This window comes from Chaetodon auriga, chromosome 18 (assembly GCF_051107435.1).
Source record: "Chaetodon auriga isolate fChaAug3 chromosome 18, fChaAug3.hap1, whole genome shotgun sequence".
In the NCBI taxonomy this organism is placed as follows: domain Eukaryota; kingdom Metazoa; phylum Chordata; class Actinopteri; order Chaetodontiformes; family Chaetodontidae; genus Chaetodon; species Chaetodon auriga.
In genome coordinates this window covers 9318277-9344447 of record NC_135091.1, presented here as the reverse complement: position 1 = coordinate 9344447, position 26171 = coordinate 9318277, and the positions used below count along the sequence as shown (strand labels likewise).

Genomic DNA, 26171 nt, shown 5'->3' with positions numbered 1-26171 from the left:
AAAATAAATCTAAATTTAAAGTCCCGCTCCACTCAAAAAATTTTTTTTCCTCTTTTTTCCGACATCTTAATGTTCGAGCTTCACTGTGCAGGATGCCGAGTTTCATGCTGGAAAGCTGTTTTCACAGTCATCTGCTGAAAGTGGAAAGTTTCTCTGCACTCACTGAAAATCCAGTTTTCAGGAGGCGGGCCTACGAGCATCATCTGTGACATTACAAATAGCTGGGAAGCCAACACAGAATGGATTTTTCAGTAAAGCAGGAGACGTCTCCTCTGAAGTAGTTAAACTGTTGAGATGACACGTATTTGCATAATCACAGACTCTGAATTTTTTAAATGGAGAAGGGGTAGATTTAATTTTAAGGATTTTAAGACAAGCTTTTTTTGTGGAAAAAAACATTAGCAGTTTAAGCACAGTGTCTCAAACATGTCTGGAGGGGATCTTTAAAAAGAATCACACTGCCGGTTTGTGGTCATATTTATTCATTCTGAAAAACGCGTTTGTTTGAAAAGACCAGCCTGGACTGTCCAAACAACGCACACAAAAAGCCAACTGTTTCCGAAAGATAAAGAGTTGTTAAAAATGCCCACAGGCGCTCGCTCCCTCCTTGATCTAAAAGCTGTTAATTTAATAGAGCAGAGTGATGAGTTTAATCAGCTGGATGCTGACAAAGGCCTTTTATTGGATAATTGAATGTGCGATTAATAAATGCTATTAGGGCCATTTTAGCGGGGAAAAACACAGACAGAGATCAATACACAACGGAGGGAGCAAGAAGTCACTCAAGTAAGTCAGGACAATGCCCCTCTCTCTCTCTCTCTCTCTCTCACACACACACACACACACACACACACACACACACACACACACACACACACACACACTTTCTACTTTCAACAGCTGCTTTAAGGCAGAATCTAATGCAACAGTTGTGACACAAGCTGAATATCCTGAAAACAAACAGGTGAAAGTGCACCACATTTGTCTTTTTTCTACCTCTATTAAGCTCCTTTCTTCCACAAATAATCCTCTTTTCTTCCTTTTTTTTTTCTCGAAATCTAATTTTGCCTCTGTTTGCCGCTTCCTGTCCATCACATCCCCCCTCTGTTCGGACCACTGCTCTCTCATATTTTTCTTCCCTCTGACTCTTTAATAACAGCAGTATCAGTTGCTCTCTGTTGGGCTAAGTGGCTTAGCCTTCTTCCTTTATCTCTTCAAGTCGCCCAGAAAAAAAGAGGGGGAAAAAGACAGGGTTTTCCACTTAGCCCTTCTAAGCCCTCACTACCTCATAGATACCAATTTCCATATATCTATACACATTTCCCCCCAACACACCGACAGAGCAGCTGGTGTGTGTGCTATCACTGAGTGACTGAAGCGTATGCGTACGTACTCTTGAGCACAGGGGACTTGCATGTGTGTGTCTGTGTAAGCAAGTAATAGAGCATGACGTGTTCAAAGCCCCAGCTTTTTGTGTTGCTCAGCCCCCTCATCCCTCTCAGGGTCGGCAAGACCTCCAGGCCAATCTATTAAGAATACAGAGGAAGAAGAAAGTGAAGGGGAAAATATAACATAGTCAAAATGAAAAGTGAGCCTTCAACTCCCCTGTTCCTTTATTTCCTATTTCAGCATCTTAAAGCTGAAGACCTGGAGATGAAAAAGGGAGTGTGACGGCAAAGAGGAAGGCTGCTCAGAAAGGAGACGCAAAAGGTGAGGGAGTCCAGCAGCAGGACGGACAGGAGAGCTCAAAGAGGGTAATGGGAAAAGGAAGGTGAGAGTGGGAATGCAGGAGGATTATATTCTCCTGTGGCTATTGTGTTCTCAGCCCCATTCCTTATCTCGTGGATCTTGTCTGATGTGCTGGGTTGAAACACGTCTCAGTTCTCTGTCAGACACAGAGAACATCACCTCAAACCTCAGAGGACGAATTCTGATTAACCTGGACAGCTGTTCATCGTCTCATGGCTCAAAAACGCAGACAGAGCTGAAACTAAGGCATCGAGCCTTTGATTCCAGGTCTTAACTGGCAAACAATTTCTCAAAATATCTCTCTTATAATCCCATAATCCCAATTTAAATTCATATGCTGAAGTCATACATCTCTTTCCTGCACATAACAAGGGCCAGATCATGGCCAAATTATAGTCTCAGCTCCCTGGATACAGGATATTCACGTGGTCTGCCAAGTTTTCAGGCATGATCTCGGGGAAACTATTCTTTTGCGTAATAAGCTATGCTTTAGAACGATGACTCTCCATTAAATCATTAAAAGACTATATTTAGCAGGCATTACAGCGGCCGAGAAATTGATCGTCTGCCAATGCAAAAAGCCCCACTCTCTGTCTCTGCAGCAGATCAGTTATTTGCTTTTCTATATTCTGTCTCTGAAATTAGTGGCTGCAAGAGTGCACCAAGCACACTGCTTTTATATCGCAGCCTTAGCTCCCTCTGTCTTATTGAAGGGTTAGGATGGGGTTCAGAATTCCAATAGCTTATATACTTTTATTAATCAGGTTTTTTTTTTTTTTTTTAGCTTCCCATCTCAAAGCCCTACTTTTTTTCATCTCCTTTCATGTATTAGTACTGAAGCGTGTATGATTCATGTCCTTATAATTGAGGACATATCTCATCTTTTTTGGAAACTGATTGGAAATGGAAACTGTCTCTGTGTGCATGACTGCTTGATAAGTCTTGTTTAGTATCGACCAAAACATAATAACACACACCCTTTAATCAGATGCACACACATACTGAATGCATACACAGATAAAGATGTGCCTCTGTTAAACATTAGTCTAGGAAGAATCATATACGCCCTGACAAATATGCAATGGATGTGTGTGTGTGTGTGTGTGTGTGTGTCGCAGAGTCTGTTGATCTCTGTCACTGTGTCTGTGATCCCGCGCCCACGCATGACAGCACATGTGTTTACTCTCAAGGCATTTTGGGGGAACAAAATAACAGTGTGGCGAACGGGCTGCGGAGAAACGCATTACGATGTCGAGAGCAACATCAACAGTAGTGGCGGCCAGCAGGCTGGGAGTAAACAGTAGCCACAGGGTGAGTCATCTATCTGAAAGCAATTACACGCCAATGCACTATCACAATAACCAGTGGTTACAATAAATAATACAGTGGGGAACACTGGCGACAAAAAGCAGTGATGACAAAGGTGTGAATGGGTTGGCACAATGGTGGTATTGATCGCTTGTTAGAATAAATGATACAGTGTTTTGTAAGGGTGATAAATGACAACAATTCTGGAATGAAACAGAAGGAACAACAGCACTGAATGGGCAGCAATTTGATATTGGTCTTTTAACTCTGCACTGATAGACGGTTTGTACATGGTGACTGCTGAGTGACCATAATAACAATGCTGATTATTAACCACGGAGACGTAAAACATCACGCTGTGGTAATGCTTGTCCGCAGCAATGTGTAGTTTAGCTAAACGTACTGTAGCCAACATGCTGACCAGCCTGATGCTTCCTGACGCCAGCTTGATTACCGCTACTGCTTTACAATCACAATATCGTCTTTATGGTTTCAGTCCTGACTGTTCAGCAGATGTGCAGCACTGAATACGGTGAGTTAATGTATATCAATGCTTGCAACCACACGATAAAATCCTGTGCATCATCTGCCTGGGTTATCAACTTTGGCTGGGGATATAATTAATGTATTGGGAGAACAGGCACTCTCAAGACACTCTAATCCAGTGTTGTTTTGATTACTCCAGTCTGGGAGTTTCACTGCTTCAGTTCCAGGGTCCTGGTACAAGATGGTTTACTGTCACAGTGGCTTATGGAGCCATTGTTATTAGTAACATTTGTTCTTCTCCTACTATGACAAGTCAAAAGGGTGGTGTAACACAGTGGCAATGATGGTGGTCACGTATTCAACATGATAACATGCTCAGTCATCCAGTTACCTTTGACTTAAAGGGCCTGTGGACCCACTCAGGTGTTTTTGTTTACTCTGGCTAATTAGACCTCTGTTCAGGTTGAAGATGGGTGGCGCTCGGCTGGTGTTATAATCATGATCAATCTCCATTAATCAACAGGACAAAGTCAAGCCTTGCAGTCAATCAGTCAAGCAGTCTACTCCCACCCAAAGTGTTTAAAGGTCTAACGATGCAAAATCCAGGAAAACATCTTATTAGTGCATGAAAGTAGGCCCTTTAATAGCTTGACTGTAGATAACATGCTTAATTCTTAAAATATGGTTACAAAACAATAGAAACACATACTCCTCTGTTTAAGACTCAAAAACTCAGCTTTTTGGAAGCTTGACGAAAACAATGAGGGACAAGGTATGATAAATCTTGTAAAGCGTGGCAGGAACATTGCCTGTGGCAGTAGTACGCACCGTGCAGTGGTTCTGCTGTTGCAGCAGGGTGGGGACATCTCCTCCGATAGGCATCTGCTTGGCTAGCTCCTCATCCTTCATGCAGATCCACCTCCACAGCTCCTCCAGGAGGCCCAGCAGGCGAGACCACCGCTCAGCGCTCGCCTCCAGATGGGCTCTGCCAAAATACGCCATACTTAAACTGTTACTACACCGTATGCATTTTCAGCTCCTATTGTTGATGCATATGCAGCCTTGTACAGACAAATCAAACAGTCCGTTCAAGGGACACATCTATACTGTGGCATTGCTTCCTCATGTGCATGCAGGTTTGCAGTAACATGCAATGCTAAATATAGACTTAGCATCTATCAAAGGCTGACACTTGTATTTCTACATAAGTCACATGTATTCATTTAGTTTTAGGAAACTGATTATAGGTTTAAAGCTTATAAAAACATACACGATGAAATCAACTAAAAAGCTTTTATTCCTGCAAAACCCTGTAAAAACCTGATCACTGACCACTCAAGAAAGGTTGCTACCCTTCTGGAGGAGATGTTATTTGTAAAAAAGGAACACAGTTGGCTGCTAATTGCGTGGGTGGTAGCATTTACGCAATATGTGTTGATTAGCACTTCTGCTTCTCTCTTCCCCTCCGGGCATAATGTATCTGAACACTGTGTAGAGAGGCCTCCTATTGCCACTCGCCGAGTTAGCCATAATTACACATGTACTACAATTAAGGCATAATGGGCTGTATACAATCAACACACTCACAGCAACCCACCTGCCCCAACACACACACAGTTGTGTTACCATCACTTTCTGGGACATAACACTGACTTAAATCCATTTCCTGGAGATTTATCCAACCATAACCATTACTTGCTGAACCCTAAGCCTGACCTTAAACTAAACCTAACCTAAACCCAAGTCTTCACTCTAAACTTTCATGATTAATGTGATGAGGAGTTGTGTTTTGTTCCCATAAGAAAGACAAGTCCCTACAACGTGACTGTGTAAACAGATTTATGTCTCCACAACAAGAGTAATACACGTCCACAAACACACACACACACACACACACACACACACACACACACACACACACACACACACACACACACACACAGAGTGATCTCTCACTGTCTATTTTTCCCTTGCTTGTCTTCCTGTGGAACAAGTCCAGCTTATTATGTCTGCACTGCTTGACCTTGACTCCCTCTCATTTATTTTCTGCTCATAACGAACTACTTTTGGCGCAGAATCTTTACCATTTCTTTTTTAAGCCTCCAGTTTCTCTTAACTCTCTCTAACCTTTTCCCCTGCCCGTGTAGCTTTGTTGTGCTCCTGTGCCGCTTCTCTCCATCCTTCCTCCTCCTCCTTGATCATCTCCATCTGGTCCTGTCAACTTCACTTCCACCTTCACTTTCTTCACCCTCTGCATCCTCACCCATCATCATTCTTATTTATCTATGCCGAGGCGATGGCTGATGCGGCACTATTTCTGTCCTCAAAAGTCTATGTGGCACTGTAGTCGCTCTCAGGTCCTTTTGGAGGTTGTATGTCATCCCTGTGTTCCATGGCGGACATGTGGAACACAGAAGCTACTGTATTCCATAACGTGTTTTCCATCAATCTCAGACATGTGAGTGATGTAACATCGTGGATAGTACTTTGTTTGGCCCAGTCAACAGTAAGCAAGATTCAGTGGTAAGAACACATTTACTTCGAACAGCAAAGTAAGTAAATGTGACCTGATTTACAAAAGTCAGAAAGTTAAAGATGGCATATTTCTTTAATATTTTAAGCAAGATTACTTTTGTATTTCCATCTTTTACATTTCAACTAACACAAAAGGAAAAGGGCCCAAAGCAAAAGTTTGGGCAGTGCTCAGTAACACCCCCTGTGGAAAGTATCACAGCTTGCAAAGGCTTTTTGTAGCCAGCAAAGAGTCTCTCAGTTCTAGTTTGAGGGACTTTTGCCCGTTCGTTCTTGTGAAAGGCTTCTTGTTCTGTGAGATTCATGGGCAGTCTTTCATGCACTGCTCTTCTGAGGTCTATCCAGAGGTTTTCAATAATGTTTAGGTCGGGGGACTGTGAGGGCAGAACCTTCAGCTTATGCCTCCTGAGGCAGTCCATTGTGGATTTTGAGGTGTGTTTAGGATCATTTTCCTGTTGTAAAAGCCAACTTCTTTTCATCTTCAGCTTTCTTACAGATGATTTGATGTTTCCTTCCAGACTTTGTTGGTATTTAATTGAATCCATTCTTCCCTCGACCAGTGAAACGTTGCCGATGCCACTGGCTGCAACACAAGCCCAAAGCATAATCGATACACCTCAGTGTTTGACAGTTTGAGAGGTGTTTCAATTAAACTCGGCACCCTTGTTTCTCCAAACATACCTTTGTTCATTGCAGCCAGAAAGTTCTATTTCAACTTTTCCCACAATGCATCAGGTTTGTTCAGATGTTCCTTTGCAAAGGTCTGATGCTGAATTTTGTAGAGAGGATGCAGGAAAGGTTTTCTTCTGATGACTTTTGCATGAAGGTCATATTTGTGCCAGTGTCAATGCACAGTAGCACAGTGCACCACCAGTCCAGAGTCACATAAATCTTCACCAAGGTCTTTTGCAGTCTGATTTGCCTTTCTAGCAATCTTAAAATCTCTCAGAAAGTTTTCTGGGTCTCCCAGACCTCAGCTTGACCTCCGCTGTTCCTGTTAACTGCCATTTCTTAATTACATTACGAACTGAGGAAACGGCGACCTGAAAACATTTTGTTATCTCAATACAGCCTTCTCCTGCTTTGTGGGCAACCATTATTTTCATTTTCAGAGTGCTAGGCAGCTGCTTAGAGGAGTCCATGGCTGCAGATTGTTGGAAAAAGTTTTGAGGAGTACCAGTATTTATAAAGCTTTTGAAATTTGGATCACTTGGCCTTTCCTAACAATGACCATGAACAAGCCATAGCACTATCAAGCTAATTTTGGAGATCAGTCCATGACTCAGCTTTTCACAGTGATAGAAATTCTGACACTGCGTCCATTGTGTTCTTGGACTGAACGCTTGATGTGACGTGTTTATACGCTTTGCAGTGTGGAAAGAAAATGTGTCCTCTTTAGAAATAGTTTTGACTTCTTGTGATTCAGCGTTGGCGACCTTCAGTTCATTGTTTTGTGTTTTCTTATTTGATGTGTGAGAATAAAACTCTCTTCTGACCCACTTGAACCACTGGCATGATCAAGACCTTCTGCCAAGATGTTTTTTTCTTCTTTTCAGGGTTGAGAGCATAATTTGAGCTCCAAGGACCATAAACACTGCAGAAAGAATAAAAAGATTTCTATCTGAAAGCATTGGATAAAGGTTAACTGACCGGATGTTGGCTGATTTGGCCTTCAGGTCGGTCCAACGTTGGTTCATGTCATCCAGTCTGTGTTGGAGGAACACGGCTTCCTCTGAGCTGCCCAGAGCCTTGACCATCTTCGTCTTGTTCCCGTCCACACTCTTGTAGATGTCATTGTGGGCGTCAATCTCAGCCTGGATGTCCTACAAACACAGACAAAGAAGAATTGTTTAAAAAAAGGAAGGATTTTTCGGGGAAACTAAAGTTTCTTAGCAAATGCACAGTCAAGCATAGCAGCAAAGCCAAGTTCATATCGCAATCGCCCAAAATTGGACGTCACAGTGTTCTAGGCTGTCATGGCTGATTATTCATGAACCGAAAATAACGATGGATTTTGTCACGAGGCCTCGTCTTGAGGGAGTTCACGGCGTACTGCACACAACATTTCCAGAGGGCAGAGAAGTTTATATTTCCACCGAATGTCCTCGAGGTACTTTTTGACTGTTTGACGAAAAAGAATTTAACTTCTACCCTTTCATTGACTTCGAAGTCCCACCCCACCCAGGAGCAAGTCCCTAAGCAATGTCTGCCTCCACGCTAACTCTGCATTAGGTTATAGCACGGCTACACCAAAGCAAGCTTTGCTAATTTTATGCTGGCATACAGTGTGATATACTGATGTATTGCAGTTGTATTTCAAAAATGCTGTGTGTGTGTGTGTGTGTGTGTAGCTGCAAGAGGCCACTACATTCAATACTGTGACGAAGCACGATTTCTCCATGCGTATGTGTGCATGAGTGTCCTTAACCATGCAGCTCTATTACACAACCACATCTCAAAGGGTATGTGTGAGTGTTTGTGTGTGAGGGTTGAACCACAAGGGGGCCTGACGCAAGCAGAGGATCCTGTCAAATGTTTTATTTTTAGATGTGTAAAACTGCTCCATTTTCTTCTCTCTCTGTCTCAACTGGGACTCCCCTCAGTTCAACCCATTTGAACTGCAGATAAAGAAAAGACTCCAATACCATATGGATGAGTCTAACACTGCCTGCAGCACTGAGACAGATTTGCAAATGGGACAAAATGAGTGAAGATAAGAGAAGTGAAATGAGACCTATAGCCTGCAAAAGTATAGCAATTAAAAAAAATTATTTTGGCCATTGCGTGTGAAATGACCCATCTTCAGTGCATGTAGCTGTGGCTGATGTATCTTTCTCATTGTGGTATAACAGATTGGAAATAATGCCATCAACCAAGTTTCATTTACAATTACAGTAAAATTACTGTTCCCTATCTGGGGAAAGTGCTATTGCCACACTGTTTTACTGTAGTGTCTGTATTATTAAAATAAATTAACAGTTACAAAAAGAAGTTATGGACAGCTAGTAAAAGAGTGTTCTCAGCTTTCACAAATAACTGCATCATTCCAAGTTAAAAATGTTCGCATACTGGATGCAGTGCACCCGATGTGCCTGGAAAAAGTGTCAACCACCAGCCAACTCACACATGTCACAAATACCTACAAACCTAAACTTAAGTAGGAAATATACATTATTTTATCATTATTAAACATGCACACACGTACATACATACATAGCAGAGGACGGGGGACAACATATGAGAGACACACAATGGATGCATGTTGGGTCATAACATCATATGGTACTAAGTGGAACCTGTGACCATCGCTAAACTACTCTGGGAACTGTGTGGACAAAATACAGTCCAACTACAGCAGAATCAGACTACACACAAAACAACTATCAATTACCACAGACATCTGTAGCACAGTGCTGTAATTTACTGAATGCCAATAGACATTTCACAAAGGCTGGAGCAAATCGCTCCACTGTGATCTGAAAGGATAATCACCCGCTGGCTTTTTGACACAAATCAAATGCCTCTTAAAGGTCACAGAAGAGAGAAAGTGTGTGCGTGTATGTGTGAGAGAGCGAGAGAGAGAGAGAGACAGACAGACAGACAGACAGAAGGACAGACAAAGAGTGAAAGACAGCAAGTCAGTCTGTCACTGAGCCAGCTGGATGTGTTTCAAGTCATTACCCAAGTGCTTCCCTTTTCTTGTTCTTTAGCACTTCTACTTCCACTGAGGATAACACTGAGTGCACACACACGGCACAGAAGGCACTGACTGTGTGGACATACAGAGGCACACACATTCATTTACAAAGCTCCCTTTACATTTCATTTCACCCACTGAAAGGCTACTTTGTGCTTTGGGTGACCGATCTTTCTTGCTCTTTGACGCACACATACTACAAAACAACAACAACAAACATGTGAGCACCACAGGTCATCACACCAGCTACAAAACACTCAGTTAGCCACTGTTCCTATCCACACAAACACACACGAAAACAAGTAAGTAATAAGTTCAGTTTTAGGCTAATTGTGAGGATACTGAGAACAGTGCAAATGCATTTAAGGAAGCAAGTGACACACATTTATGAGCATGACACTAAAAAAAAAAAAGCACAGATGCATATATAACACAAACAGCACAGCTAATGACTCAACTGAACCACTACTTCTCTGACCAGCTACCACACACACATACATACACACACACGCACGCACACAGTGTGTGGGACAGAAAGGCAGCAGAAAGGTTAATGGTTCTCAGGATGGATCTCATGCACACTTTAATGAGCGATAGAGATTTCTTGGCTGTGGGCTGGTTGGAGCGCAGTTAGGATGCGACAGAGTCTCCCATGGAAAGTGAAGTTACAACTGCTACTCAGAGCTTTAAGAAGGATGAAACATAAAACGCACAGTTAAGCTGTGGCTTAAGTAAAATATACACAAACACACTGTCCTTTTGACGCTGCTTTGGCACACAATAAGTACTTCAAACAACAATGTTCTTTACTGGGCTAAGCCATGTTTGTCTTTAGCCCTTAACACAATTACTGTAAAGGTTTGCTTTGACAAATTAAGCCAAATTCAAGGTTCTGGGTCTCAGTCTAAACTAATTCTTTCTCTGCATGGTAGCGCTCTCTAATAACTAGCAAAGCAGGCCAGAACCGATTATTCCATTTTAATGAGTCCAATAATGAGTGCTCAGACCTCATAAAGCAGCCCAAATTAGGTCCACATCTACAAACACAAGGGGAGATGGAGAAAGAATGGTGACTGTGTTTGTACTCATGCTGTTGAAAATACTGCATTCAAAAGCCACTGTGAGACCAGGACCGAGCTGTCATCAAAAATGTATCCAGAAATCAGTAGACATATACCTGTTCAAGCTTTCTGAGCAGCTCCTGCAAGCTGAAATTCAAGCCAATCATATTGGAGTGTGTGAAAGGACTCCTCCCACTCCCTGCAGTGCCTACATCTTCTCTACTGTCATACAGGTGGGAGATCAGCGAGGAATCAGCACAGGTGGGTAAGTCCTCCGGTGGTTACAGTCCAAACAGATACCGTCAAGGTCAGGGCTCGGATCAATAGCAAATCCAAAATATGAACAATCTTGAATCCAACCACACAGAAACCCGGCTCTTGTAAAAAATTCAAACACAAGAGGGTCAAATCTGGGTCGCGGTCCCAAAACAGGCAATTTACACACTTCACACACTCCTTGGCAGCAGTTGTGCATGTGTGCCAGTGTGTGTGCTTGCCCAATCCCACCACATGTTCGTAGCATCCTCTTGGGAAAGGCAGCCGAGCCAAATGGGGGGGGGGGGGGGACGGGGGACGGTTGACAGTTACCCTGCAGTCATGCTTCAGAGCTGGGACTGGGATTAACAGGATGACTGGTGCCACTGGAGGTTTGACAAAGTAGAGGCTGGAGGCTGAGAGCAGAGTTCTTCTGGACAGGAACAGGGCACTGAAACTGGAGGGGAAATCCAGCAAATCTTGGGTGGAGGTCTGCAAAGCGAAGATAACGTTTTGTGTCTTTCAGGGACGGGCAGGCAGAGGTAAAGTCGCCCGGGACAGGTCTGGCTTTCTCCTTCAACTTTGCTATGCTTCCCTTCCTCCACTTCCTCTCTGGGCATGAAGGGAGCCGTTTACACGATGTCCGGCAGTCCAACCCAGGGCAGGACTGGGGCATTTGTTCTCAATTACTCTGATAAAAAGCACTCTATCCCTGCCAGTCACACAACCCCACACACTTCAAGAGGATAGACAGCAGCACAAAGAGGCACATGGTTTGCCCTCTCATTCCCCTGAGTAAAGGTAACGGGCTCAAAGAGGCACAGCCACCTCAGTGTCTGCCTGCCTACCGGCCCCTCAGGTCTCCAGCCCCGCTCTGCTCCTGCTCTATCACACCCTCCTAATCACTGCCATGCTCGGGCCACTTAGTCAAAGAATGCCTTCTTCTTTTTCTGGAGCCACGTGTTCGCAGGGAGCTGCCTCAAGACTCTGCGTCCTGGATCCTGGCACAGCAGTCTGACTCGCCGGGCCTCTGACGATTATCTCCTTGCGTCTTGAGATGGAGAGGTCGGTCTGTTTGTCAACCCCTGCATTCTTTCCGCCCTTGGGACGAGGAAACTTCTTAAAAAGTTACATTTCTTCGTTGGCTTTTTGTTCCCTCGCGGGTCGCACAAGCTCCCGGGCTGGTGTCCGCATCCCTCCCTCTTCTTCCTCGGTTGCTCTCGTTCTCTCTGGCCAGTCGCCCCACTCTTTCACACAGCTGTTTATTATTTTGATCAGTATCCTCCCTTTCCCCTCCTCTCTCTACCTCTCTCTACCTCTCTCTCTCTCTCTCTCTCTGCCCCCCCCCCCCCACCTCAGCTAACTTGACACACTACACACCCACTTCCTGAGGCCTGTATGGGCAGAGAGTATTGTAGAGTGAGGGGAGTAAAGAGAAAAGTAAGGATTTCATGTGGAATTTAGCAGCAAAATCAGTATTGAAAAGTAAGACTGGCAAAAAGATGGAAGTGATGAAAGTGATAAACAGAGTACAGTGTAAGATGACAGAAACAGAGGAATAAAAAAGGACATCTGGGAAGGTTAAAAGAAAGTGAAAGCAGAGGGCCAAGTGAACAGATTCTAGTGGAACTTTCTACTTGTTTAGCTCAGGAGTGATGAAAACACGGACGTTTTGATAAAAGAATAAAAAAAGGGGGGTTTGGGATGGTGGGAGGGCTGGGTTTCAGGACAGGGAGGATATCATCTTCAGCACACAGGAAATTATTCATGCATTTTAATCAATGAACAACACCTTTGCTTGATGGCTCTTACTCAATTTCATCTCCTACAACTACTGAACTGAAGTACTGAAGCCCTCAACGGTTCCGATCCCACAGTTTGAAAACCATCAGCCTGCAGAGGACCGCTTTATGCAAGCCCTGCAATTCCTACTATAGAACAAAGGCTAAATCCTTTAAATGGGTTTATAAATGGGGGTTATAATATGCTTGGAGAGGCCTGGGCACAGGCTGCGGTCTATAGGACTATGTTAAATAGATGCATGTGTTGAATTAAAATGCATTCCATATATTAAACCTGTGTGTCAAAGTGTTTGTGTGACTGTGCATGAGTGTGTGTTGGCATTTTGAACAGCAGGGTAGACATGTGGTGTGCATCAAAGACACACAGACAGATGGCTGTCAAGTGAGAAAAAAGAACAAATACAATACAATATTGCATATTCATAAGAGAAAGACTTTGAAGTGCGCTTAGCTAATTACAAATATTTGCATACTCAAGGCCCTTAAACAGCACTTTTGATGTATGCCGACAAACATATACTATTTGAGGGCTTTCAGGAGACGGATGTGAAATTAACTAGTGGAAAATCGGCACATTTGACAAGCATAACTAATTCAACAATGACGGGAAGATGAGATTAAAGAGAGAGAGAAAAAAAAAAGACTTGAAACAACCTTCTTGTGAAACACATTTGATAAGTTTGGCTCACCAAGGGTTTCAATACTTTAACTTTGTGCAAGCAACTCCGAGCCTGTGGTTCACAAAAGCAGACGCTTGTTAAGAATGCAAACACACACATATATGGAGCTTAAGGCAGGAGATGTGGGGGTTAATGTTGGGCTACATCACTAAGTTAAGCGGATTAGGACCATTACAGGGGTAAGAATGTAACACTTCCAATCCCTCAGGCAAAAAGAGGAGAGGAGAGAAAAGTTGACTGATTGAGAAGAGAGAGGCAGTGACAACAAGAAATGAGCAGAAGCACTCCTACCAAGACGAGGACAGGGGAGAAAAAAAACATGAAAAACAAATAATAAAGTCATCGGAGCGGAGAAGAAAACATACGAGAAAGAGTGCGCGGGAGAAAGACAGAAGGAAATGAAATGAAAAAGACAGGCATCTAGATGCATCTGCCTATAATTCCAAGGACGGATGTTGAGTACAGAGGTAAGAAAAGGTCAAAGCATTTAACTGGGAACTGATTTATACAGTGTAAAATCAGGATATCGCGGAGTGAACGGAAACAGAGGAGCGGAACATTATGTACAGGTCAGCGGGGTCAACAACCTGTTCTCGCTCTACTATGCATCATGGCTTTGGTTGGTCTACATCTCTGGCTGCAGAGGCTAATTGTCTGCGTCAGGCCTTCAAATCAGACCAGGATGTTTTTTCTACTCCAGCCATTACAGACTGTGCCAATCAATACAGCGGACAATGGATTAAATGACTGTGTAATGGGAAATGGGTCACTAAAAGTTACAGCGCCACAGAGAATTTTAGCATAAGGGCTGCAAATTCACTGTTTTTACCCTCACTGGAGCTGTTTTCAGTGAAAAAGCTCTTGATAAACACGCTGTGTGCTACCTGCAGGAGCTGGTGGAGACAAAAACAGAGCTAAAAGGGGAGCAAATCACCAGCAACATGACTGCAAGTGAATCCTAATTCTGCTTGGTGTTGGATGGATGTGTGAATCAGCAACTGTTTGCTAAGACATTCACAACACCTTTATAAGGTGATGTTAATGTTGTGGGTACAGCTTGATTTACTGCCCCTAAGAGGCTGAAAATGATTTATCGCTGTTCTAAGTGTATACATCACTTCAGTGTACCAAGAATAAAAGAATCAAGTCAAACGACCTGTTCATAAACCTGCAAAAGCTATTAAATCATGTTAGTCATTTTTCTATTTTTCCTACTCATCCTGGCCAAGTGTACATGACAAAAGCATTTTGTTCTTCCACTAAAAGATGTCAAAACAGAGGAGACTCTACTCAAGGAGAACAATCTGGACAAACGAAAGACTCAGACAGGAATACTGAATCTAAAATATGTTTGATCAAATGCAGCTAACATGGGCTCAGTGTAAACCAGTCAGTCATCCTTTTTTTTGCCAGAGAAAACTGGCAAAATGGAAAATGTGAAAGTATCAAAGAGCAACAGCTGAAAGAGGGGCAGCAGAAGCAGAACAGTTCTGCTGTCTCACATGATGTCAAGAGGGAGCAGAGGCTACGTCGTCTAAATAAAGTGGGACAAACATATCGCAGGATCACAAGCAGAGCAAACGAACACCAGCGTGACCTAACACAAAAATGGCCACGTGAACACACGTACTCAAACACACCCAGAGCCAAAATTCATGTGCAGGCCATAGCTCAATGGCTACTCCCCAGCCGGATCATTTAAGAGTCATCCAGTCCTTCCTAATCCAGACTTTCTGCCTCTACAGTGTACAGTGTCAGTCAAAAAAATCAATGTTGCTGCATTCCTCTCTAATTCTCAGTTTCACAAATAGGCGACATGCAATGAAGTCTCTTCCTTTGCCCCAGGTTATCACTGACACTCCTCTTCCTGTTAGGAGGGCAGCACCCGTCTAGGAAGATTAGAGCCCTGATTGTGTGTGTGTGTGTGTGTGTGTGTGTGTGTGTGTGTGTGTGTGTGTGTAACTGGCAACAGTGTGCAGAGGTCCCTGTATGTTACAGGGCTCTGGCGCTCTGTATTCAAATGTGTACACACTTCAGTTTAATTGAATGTGCAGTTGTGCCGGGGTAGTAGCTCTTTACACTTGAAGGTCGTTAAGTGGAGCTTTACTCAAACGCTCGGCAGCGTAAGCCTTTATTTTCTTTGAGAACACATCACAGGGGCGAGGAGCAGCTTTCGCCGTCACATCCTGCACACGCTTTGCTTTTGTCAACACGAGGTTAGTGCGGCTCCCGGTCTGATTGTTGGGCAGGAGGATAAATGGGGAGAATTGGTTCTGTGGATGAATAGAAAGGCACTGATGAAATGGTGCTGTTCAACAGCATCTGTTTCATCTGCACTCCCGTGTCTTTCACACACCTGATCAGGACCACACGCAGACAAGTTATAACCCCGCTGTGCAAAACATAATCCAAAGCTGAATGCAATGATATGCAAATCCTCTGTCACTTCTATCCAACTGAAAATCGTACAAAGACAAGACACTTAACGGTCAGACTGATACGTTTTAGTGCTTTTTGCAATTATACACTCATTCTGAATTTGATGCCTGCAACACATTCCAAAAAAGCCATGAAGCCATGCTGTCCTGTCCTATATACAGAAAGGGGCTTAGCATCATCTTACTGGAATAAGCAGGGACGTCTCTGAATGGCAGCACATGTCCAAAACCTGAATGTACCTTTTAGATATACGGATTTCACTTTTCACGGTAGAGTCTTAGTTTGCACTTGTAGATGCGGGAACGAACTGTGCCTCCTGACAAAGGTTTTTGTTTTCGAGCCCGAGTGGTAATGTCCTTTCTATAATCATGTCAGTATTAAATGCAGCGCTCCCTGAGGGATCGGAGGTCACGGACATGCATTATTGCTTTTCAGCCTTGCTTCTAACATGCAGAGTTTTCTCTGAATTCATTTAATCTTGTGACGTTGATTTGAGTTCTAGATAATGAAATCTCCACATTTCTCACATCTCTGCATTGAAAAACATTCTTAAACTGTTGGACTGTTTCCACAGTTTCTCACAAAGTCGTGAACCTGCTACCAATGAACCTGTTTACCTGTGGTACTTGGGTTGTGTATACAGTATATGCCCCTTTACGGAAGTATTTCACAGCTCGCAATTCACTCCCTTCACATCGCAGTCTCAGAGCTCAGTGCTTATGCTGCATAGATGACTTATATCTGACTAAGCCTGTCCACATGACTTCAGTGAAGGCCTTACTAATCTAGCTTCTGTCTGAATCTGAACGTCCGTATGTCCACACAACTCCAGATCAAAATCAAGATAACTCCCTCAGAAACAAAACAAGAGTGAGGAGAGTGTAATGGAGAGGAGGAGAACATGGACAGCAAAGTCAAAGCAATAAACCACGTCCCTGAATCTGTGAACCGTTAATGTGCACATTAGAAAACCAATGTCCGGCTCTCAACTGACAGCTGACCTCTGCTGATGTGACAGGGCTGCCGTTAGAGAAGACAACTGGGGTCAAAGGTGACACAAATCAGTAATAATTTATTCCAGGGATCCAATAATGGATCATGAGTCACATCCATGTAATCATAAGCAAGAAAAGGGACGTCCTGGGATTCATATGTAAGCTCCTAAACAGGGAAATTGAAATTGATTAGGAGTGCTGTATGCTGTTGCCCGATAATCATCTATTGATTCTGTTGGACTTTTTGTGGTTTTCTGTGTCTACAAGAGAGGAGAAAAAAAGTCTTGCCTACTTTCGCTCCATGAGCGTTTTTCTGTTATTAAGATGACGTTTCTGCTCCCAGCGATCAGCACCTCCTGTGGGAGACGTAAGACTGAGGTAAAATGCAGAGGCCCTTAGATGCTAACACTCGTGCTCAGGGTGAACACTGGGGCTTTGGGGTTGTGTGTGTGTGTGTGTGTGTGTATGTGTGTGTGTAGCTGGGGGGGTTACTGTCAGCAGTCAATGCTAACAAATGCAATGCATTTTCTGTGGCTGCTTGATAATAAGAGCCTGTGTTTCACCAGTTGAATGATAAAAAGTCTGTTTTCCATTAGCGGTAACTTAATTTATCTGATTTATTTAACTTATTGCTCAATAAGCCTGTAGCAAAGTGGAAAGTAAACAGTGAGGCAGATATCAAAGAAAGATAAAATTACAACCAGTAATGCTGGATCACAAACATGAATACTTTCCTGTGAAGGTTTTGTGTGTTGGTAGGCAAAGTAGGTCGAACCAGAGAATGGTGGACCCAAACACTAACGATGAAAACTATGATACAGAGAGGTAATTACACTTAATACCTACTACTGCGAGCCATAAACAGCATCAAAAACTCATGAAAATGTTGGTGAAACTGAAGTCGCCAATACAACAGGAAATAATTAGTTCCTGGATAGCAGAGCTTTTTAAGCAAAAAGATTTCCAGCTGTTGGATTTTCAGGAAAATCGACTTGCTGAATTGACTGTGTATTAAAACCAGGGGCCGGCTAAGGGCCCTCTGAATTCTTCTCACCCTGCTCTCCGCGGCTGTTCAAAGACTTCTGCCCCTCCCTCTTCCTTTTATCACTGCTCTCCTCCAGTGGGGCATCTCTTCCACTTTCTCTCGACTCCTCCACAAGTATTTGAAGTGCCTCCTGGGAACCGAGAAGCTTGACCGTGGTGGGTGGCCTGTCTGCACGTAGCTGCAGTAGACTACAGTTAGAAATGAGAAGTCACTGTGACGTGATCCCTTCTGAAGCTGCTGTCGCCTCCACCACGGGCCAAGATATGAGTATAATTAGTGCATGAGCCCGCCACCTGCTGCGTTTGGTGAGGAGGAACGGGGCCTTGAAAGGTTAGGTGACTGCACCAATTAGACTGCTGCGCTAAGAATGTGTTATTTCCCGCTGAAGAGGACGACTGTGTGAACAAAAACTCAAAAGAGTAGTCCTGTGGAGTTATGGAGCTGATGTCAAAATAACAGGTCATCACACATCATAACTAAGACCTCCCAGTTGGAGGGGGAAGAAGAGCGATGATATAAAAGCTTAAACAATAACAATATGCTGTGCAACACGCTCTCTCAATGCACAGATTAAGAAAGTCACACCCAAACACAAAGCCTCCAAGAAAATGAGGAAAATGACGGATATTGTCATCATACTATAAAACCAGCAGGCGGCCATGGTATGCGTGCTGGCCTGGAGCAAGACGAGAGAAACTGACGGATGGAAGGAGGTGATGAATTTTTACATGCGTTAGTGAATGGATTCAAAAATGTGAGAAAGACAGCAACAATGTCAGTAAAAGAACAGATGCTATCATCAGAATACCCTCAGGAGAGCCACAGTGAAGACAAATGTGCAGAGAGTGAAGCACTGAGTTGTGAAGGCATGACAGGATTACCTTGGGTTATTTTTCAATCATCTGAATTGTTTGTTTCAGACCGGAGAAAACAGATGGATGAATAACTGGTAGCGTGGGAAAGGGTGTATTCAAATCCTCCTCCGCCCCCCCACCTCCACCAAAAAAAACATTCCACTGAAGCTCCTGCTAGCAGCCCCAAAATCCACCTGATAATCATATAGTTTCCAGGGAAGTTGCACACTCATCAACATCACCGCTTCCACCCCGCTCATTACCTTCAATATACTCCCGTTATCAACTCAATACAGTTTTAAAAAAAATAAAAAAAATTGCTCTTTGCTGATATGTTAGCTTCATAAATATTTACTCTGCTCTGCATTTCACCCTGAACATCAAACATCATCCTTGCCTTCCAGCAGCAAACTGAGGAAAAACCATGCAGACGTACGAGAGGATGACCTTAAAATCTCTGGACACAGTGAACTTGTAAAAGCTGACCTGCTATTCACATATTGTTTACAGCTGCCTTTTATTGAAGTTTGAGGCATGGTGCTCAGGACCGGTGTGACATTTACTTTCCCCTTCGTCTCTGAGACAATTTACTGACAGTTCACATCATTCAGTGGAGGGGCTGTGTGTCACAGTCGGCGTGGCCCTGCTGGTTGGGCTTCAGCTTTGAGTGTGATGGAATAATCTGACAGTTTCCATGCACCCTCGAATAACCGCTCTATCGATCTCACAGATAGCCCAGCTGGGATTCTGAGATGACTTCTAGATGAGAATTAGACCTTCATTACAGTTAAAAATCTATACATAACACTGTTCCCGTAGGCTCAACATTGTTTGGATCGATGTCCACACCTCACATTCCACTGAGTTTAATAAAAAAAAATACTACGTCACTGCAATCACCCACACAGACAGCATACGCAGAACAAACAGCGCTGATTTAATGATGGATGCATATTTCCATGTGTCTGTGTGACTGCCATCATGCTGCAAACGGAGTTCCTGTCTGGCCCCATGAGGGCGAATCACTGGGTGGGACTCACAACAACGCAGCGGTTCAGGGGAAAGATAAGGCCCTGGAGTTTCCGAGTACCAAACCCTACGCTGTGACAGAACAACACAGATGTGACATTTCTGCAGACAGATTTATTCAACTCTAAAAACAAGGCTGTGGAACTGTTTCACAATCTAAAGCCTGAGGGTTTAAGCCACTGACCATGAACTGCAACATCCCCGGTTTGAATCTGACTCGGGGTTTTTGTTGCATGTCGTTCCCCCTCAAGACGAGTCTAATAAAGGCAAAAAAAAGTTCTTAAAAAAGAACATTTGAATAGATACACAAAGGAGCCTGAGCTGGGATTAAACAAGGAAACAAGACACTCTTCAGTTTTGTACTGAGAGAGAAAGTCGAGAGGAGGAGGAATCAGTGAAAACTGTGATTGTGAAAACTACTTAAACCAAACAGAGGAGAGGAGGCTGCAGAAACTGTCTATGAGTCCTCGGTTCAGAGGTCAAACCTCAAGGATTCTTTGCAAACCACTATTAGACCTACGTCAAGGTGTGACACAAAAACAAAGCCGGCGGCGTTCAGTGAACACACAATAAGACATATAAGAGAATGAGAGTTTGGAAAGCGCGTGTTGACGGCGTGAGGCAGTGAGGAGGATGACACTGACATAGTGGGCGCATAAGTGTATGATGAGTTCTTTTTATTGCAGTGCAGTTTTCTGGTTATACGTGCTCCCTCCACACGCCTGCTTCTCCATCCTACCCCTCACATAAACTTTTCATCCCGTCTCTTAGTCATATTCGTCTTCCTCCACTGCTCCTCTTAACTCCAACTCCTCTTTCTTCCCTTCGACCTCCTCCCTCCTCCTCCTCCTCCGTCTCTCACTTTCATCGCCTCTATTTCATCCGACTTATCTATTTTTTTCCCCTCTCTTGTCTCCCCGCACTTAGTTTATTGCTCGGGGAAGGTGAGTGAGATATCTACCATCCACAGGTCGCCCCCCTCCCCCTTCCTATAAGCTCCCCATGTCTCCGATCACTGCAACAACTGGCCTGTGTTTGGCTTATTACTTCCTGGAATGTTTACTGTAGGAGAGCTGGCCTATAGCATTAAGATGATTTCTGTCGTGCTGTGCTAAATTACTTCACCCATCGCTCACGCACGAACGACTCCGGTTGGACTCCCTTTACTATCCACCGTCTCCCTCATCTCCTCTCTTCATACATCTCTCTCTCCCTCTGTTACTGTGTTCACATGCTGTTATTTCTGACCACAAGTTCGAAACTATTTGCTGTTCCTGAGTGAAATCACTCATTTTATGGTGTGTAATCTACAGCTCCATGATAACCAGTGCTCCCATCAGATTTAAAATAGATTTGACTCGGTGTTGTCTCAGCAGGAGCGCTTTTTTTTTTTTTTTTTTTACCCTGGTCTAAACTGCTTCTGTTCTCATGTGCATGCCTGGAGTTTCACATTCAGTCCCCCACTGTGGATCCATTACACGTTTTGATGAACATCATCAGTGTACAGCACCACTCTACTCCCCGAAGACGGTTTGCACAATGCAAACCCTTAAGGCACGATGTGGACTCGAGTGCAGATAAATTTTCTTCCTATGGACGAGCGCTGAGAGGCTTTTTTTCACCCCACTGGGCATAAGGTGAAAATAAGAAAATTGAAAGGACAGGGTGTGCTCCTGTGGTCCCTATAGCTTCTCTCTCAAAGCTCTTCATCTCTGGAGATGCATGTCTCCTTTTCATCACTGACAAAAGCAATGCTCTCCAGTCGTCAAAAAAAATGCTATTCTTAAATGACTCGCATTTGCCCATTTTTCTCTCTTCTCACTAACACAGGTCCTGGTTGTTCCCTGTTGACTTTCACACAGACAGAACATAGGAGAACAACGTTAGCTTGGGTAATATTCTGTGTCTTCATGGTCTTATCAGATTCCGCTCCAGGGATCCAGCTCTGTAATTGTAAACCCTCAAGTCAGGACAGCAAACTCCTCCAAACTTGCCTGTCCTACTGCTCCCTCCAGAGGAGGAATCAAGACCACCTGAAAAAACTTTTTTCACCTTTCAGCATGCGCACCTTCACTGGAGTGTGACACGAGTCAACCTCCAACACCAGCTGCCTCGGGGCTCTGCTGTCACTAGTAGCACTCAGCAGGTTTTCTGAACTCTCAACACTGATAACTACCAACAAGCGAAAACATTTTTCTGACAACCTGTTCTCAGCGGTGAAGCTTCCTTTTGTCTGACACAGGATAATGCGGATGTGATGAAATGTAGATTTCATGCAGAGATATCTGTCTCCTGGTTGTTATTCTTTATCACTTCACACAACCCTACACATTAAATTCCAGCAATTATTCATCAGGCTAATGAGCAACGCACTTGACTCCATACACAACTGGTTCCTGCTACTAATGAGACATATTCTGTCAAACACTAACTGAGGTGCAAATTGAATTCTGATGATTCATTGGGCTGGAATAAATCAAACATTACTTTGGTATCCTGCCTGGTCCCCCCCCACCCCCCCAAACAAATATAACCACCTACATACTCTAATCAAGTAGATGAGAGGAAGACTCTGGTGTGGTCCATTGCGGGTCATTAAGGGGCACTGAGATTATTTAAGGACTCGGTCCCAATCAAAGAGGGTGAGGCAGGCTATCATTAATCTGACAACAACAGCTATCAACCAAATATCAGTGTGAAAGCTGAATGAAAATGACCGTAGACAGTATCACGTCTGTGAAGCCAGACAGTCTGCCTCACTTATACGTAACTGTTATCTGTTAATGGGTGAAGTTGTTGTCTCTCAGTGCAGTATGTTAATGTGATGCTGTGTTCGGGGAGTATAAATTGAAAGGCATTTATCTCTGCTGCTCTTTGAACTCAACTTATACAATATATAGGAGCCCCCACGCTATCGTGCGCACCGCCATCATTCCTTGAAGTGACATAACACCTCCAACACAAACACATTCCACACAGTTTATCATGTCGTGATGGGACGCTGGGTGTTCTCCGTTTTCATAATAAAACTCAATCATCCTCCTTCCTGTTGGGGCAGGGTCAATCTAGGACAAGCGAGGGTGCAGAGACACACATAACAGATGTCTGATCAATAGGGGAGTATGAATACATTTAACAACTCAATTCATTCAAATGAATAGCTGTGATGCAAAATGCATCTATTCTAGAGCAATATAATCTGTCATCTGTTATACGGGTGTCTTCGCAGCCATTTTTCACTGCTGAAATCCTGAGGATGTGGCATTTTTTGGGGGGTTTACAAAACTCAGTGCACTTCCACTTGAAACAAAATGTTTTCGGTGCAACAAAACACAGATGGGCGACTAGAGTTTGACGCCAAAAACTGCCATATTATCTTGCTCCTACGGGCACTTTGAAAGAAGTGACACTGTCTGTGTGTTATGACGTCATACAGTGTCATGACTTTACATGAAATAGTCATGAGATGTCCAATTAATTTCATTTAATTCTACACACTAATTTCTTTTGGAACAGCACATGTTGAATCAGCACATATTTGTCCAAGATTCATTGCTGAGAGGGCCGTTTTGAACCTGATTACAGTGTCAGATTTTAGAAAAACTGGCAGGCTGTAAATGAGATCTCTAGGGGCCAGGCATTGTTTGACAGGGCCAATTATAAAGGATAAGCCTCCGTTGTGTATAAGCGCACCAAGATTGATGGTGTTACACAATTCTGTTACGTGTCTCTGCCTTAGAAGTCACACGCCCCTTTGATCAATCAATAAGAACAGTTCGCTCCTTCCTTGTCCTAACAAAGTTTGTGCAGATGAGGACGTTTTAAGAGACAAACAAACCGACTGAAAGCGATGGAAACAGAACCACGTCAAAGTGCTATCTGCATGCATTACACTAAAATGACCTCACTGTGGAAATCAGGCCAAATGCAATTCACATTCAATCAAATGTATGAGGCGAGGACATGGTAACACAGCTTTGAACTCGCACTTACAAGTCCACCAGCGGGTTATTCTAATGAATCTGTACGAGGGACAGGGAAGGTGGGGAGACGGACGTAAAGATCAGAGAGACGGAGTCTGTGTGGCCTGAAAAGACTGACATTTCCTTTTCGCCTTGATTCGCACAAAGGGAAATCATTTTGAGCCCATACAAAAATATACACATCCCCTGGTTTGATCTCTCTGCGCCTTTTCTCTTCCTCAGACTTTCTGACTGATCAAACAAAAGCCACACTCTCTAGAGCGGTGTCGTAAAACGAGTCAGACTCTTCGGAGCAAAGAAAACTCAATTAGACTAATTAGACGGATAAACACGAACAATGAGTGCGCAAAAGCAAAACTGAGAGAGAAGTATGCTAAAAGGAAAACAAGGCATTTGAGTGGATGTGCGCGTGGCAGTGCTTGTGTGTAAGCTTGAATTTCTGGGAGTGTGTGATTGCACGAGAGCACCACTTAAACACTGTGGGATATGTGCGCTACCTAAAAGAAGTTAATGAACAAACAACAGCTGCTTCCATCAACTGAGGAGCAGGAGCACGAGTGGTGGGAGGAAAATGAGAGAGATGGGGAGAAAAGGGAAGGAGCACGGCTTGTGCTCATCTGGGCCTCTGCTGTGTCTGCCATGGCTTAGTACTTCAAATGAAGATGAGAGGGGGTAGGTAGGGTGAGAACAGTGGCAAACACACACAGACTGGGCCAGCCCCTTGGAGGCTGCGCCGCACACTTCTCAAAAAGCACTGAAGGAGACACAAATGTTATGTAAGTACGCCTTGTGACTTCAAAGCAATAAAATGAATGCAAATATACGTGCTCAAGCAACATTATGTAACTACCTTCAAATAACAGCTTCAAAATCATTTTGATGGTACACTGACTTGTGATATGGAGAAAGGTGCCTCCTCAGTGCTGGTTCTTGGACTATGAAACTTGGGTGATTTCCCACGAGAAGTGCGTAAGGCTTTACGGCGCTAGGTCACGCAACACCAAAGATGTCAGAGATTGGATCATGTTTTATGGTTTTCACTCTGATACTCTCCTGTCTCAACTTTTGGTGATTTACAGTTTCCCGATAAACAGATAGCGGTTACTTTAGCAAGGAGTTAAGCTAACTGGTTCAAACTCTCACTGTCCGTAGCTAGTTAGCCATGTGGCTAGCAGCTAGCCTTGACCAGACTGGAAGCTTGGAGCACTGGCTAGTGTTTGTGTCTACACTGGTAGGAGGTTTTCAGGTCTGGCGTGGGGCATAGTGAAAGGGAGCTGCACCAGAATGGATACCAGCAGGGGAGCTGAGCGAGCGGGCAACGGAACCAGGTTCAGCAGCATCTACAGACATCATGAGAGAGGTGAAGAGATACAAGAGAACACTGATGGATGAGGCTAAGAAGAGAAAAAAAGAGAGCAATCGAGCAAGAGGCAAGAATAAATCTCAAGACTGCCGTTAGTCATCAGTGTGAGCTTTGCTAAGCAAAAGGCTGCAAGACAGACGCCAAGCTGGCCCTCTTGCTTAGCAACATTAGCTGGCTTGCTAAGTTGTGTCTTGTGTTGCTGCACTAAATACACATGTACAGCTGTCCATAATTATGACAGCGGTGTCAAACAGGGAATCTGTAGGGCCTCCGAACTGCACAAATACCAATTCTTGCATAACGTTGCTTTAAACATCTTTCTGCATGCGAGATCTGTGTGTGAGTCATGCCATCAGGACATATGACATTTGAATTGGCAGGAGAATAATGGGTTAGTCAGCATAACTGTCACAAATGTGCAAAATCACGAAGCGGAGACTTTATAAATCTAATCAAGTATAGATGAACTGAAGCGAGAAAAAGGAGAGACAGACGTTGCATCTAATATTCTAGAATAACATCTGACTCACTGCCTAAGCAGTGGCTTCAGATTTCTTTTTAATGGAAAAAAATAACGTGTTTCATATCTTCATATCCACACATCTGAACATTACTCACCACTTTGGCCCAATGTTCTTGGTCAGCGTGCCAGAAGGAGGGAACAAGCCATTAATAGATGCACCAGTAGGAACTTTTCATCTGCACCAAATATTGACTTTGTGTTATTGCTGGCTTTTCAAACATCTTGTGAGTCTGTGCATTTACCAGTCACTCCTGATTCAGGCAGATGGATACAAAGTAAAAATTTGAGCAATTATTAAGTTTCATTACAATGTCCAAAATCCCCTGAAATCGACACCCTATATATAAAATGTCGCCAAATGTTTCCACAG

At 43.6% G+C, this 26171-nt stretch overlaps 1 protein-coding gene across 8 annotated transcripts in view; it reads right to left on the bottom strand.

Moving 5' to 3' along the window:
* utrn (utrophin) overlaps nucleotides 1–26171 on the bottom strand; it is a 174964-nt gene that overhangs the window by 62959 nt on the left and 85834 nt on the right. For 7 of the 8 annotated variants that reach the window (XM_076756295.1, XM_076756296.1, XM_076756294.1 and 4 more), the window contains 2 exons: nucleotides 7726–7898; nucleotides 4372–4528 (listed from right to left, as the gene is read on the bottom strand). In XM_076756295.1, coding sequence (XP_076612410.1) covers nucleotides 4372–4528; nucleotides 7726–7898 — 330 coding nt within the window. Of the gene's footprint in view, nucleotides 1–4371; nucleotides 4529–7725; nucleotides 7899–10949; nucleotides 11013–26171 lie in introns of those variants that run through there. The other variant, XM_076756301.1, reaches the window with a different exon arrangement.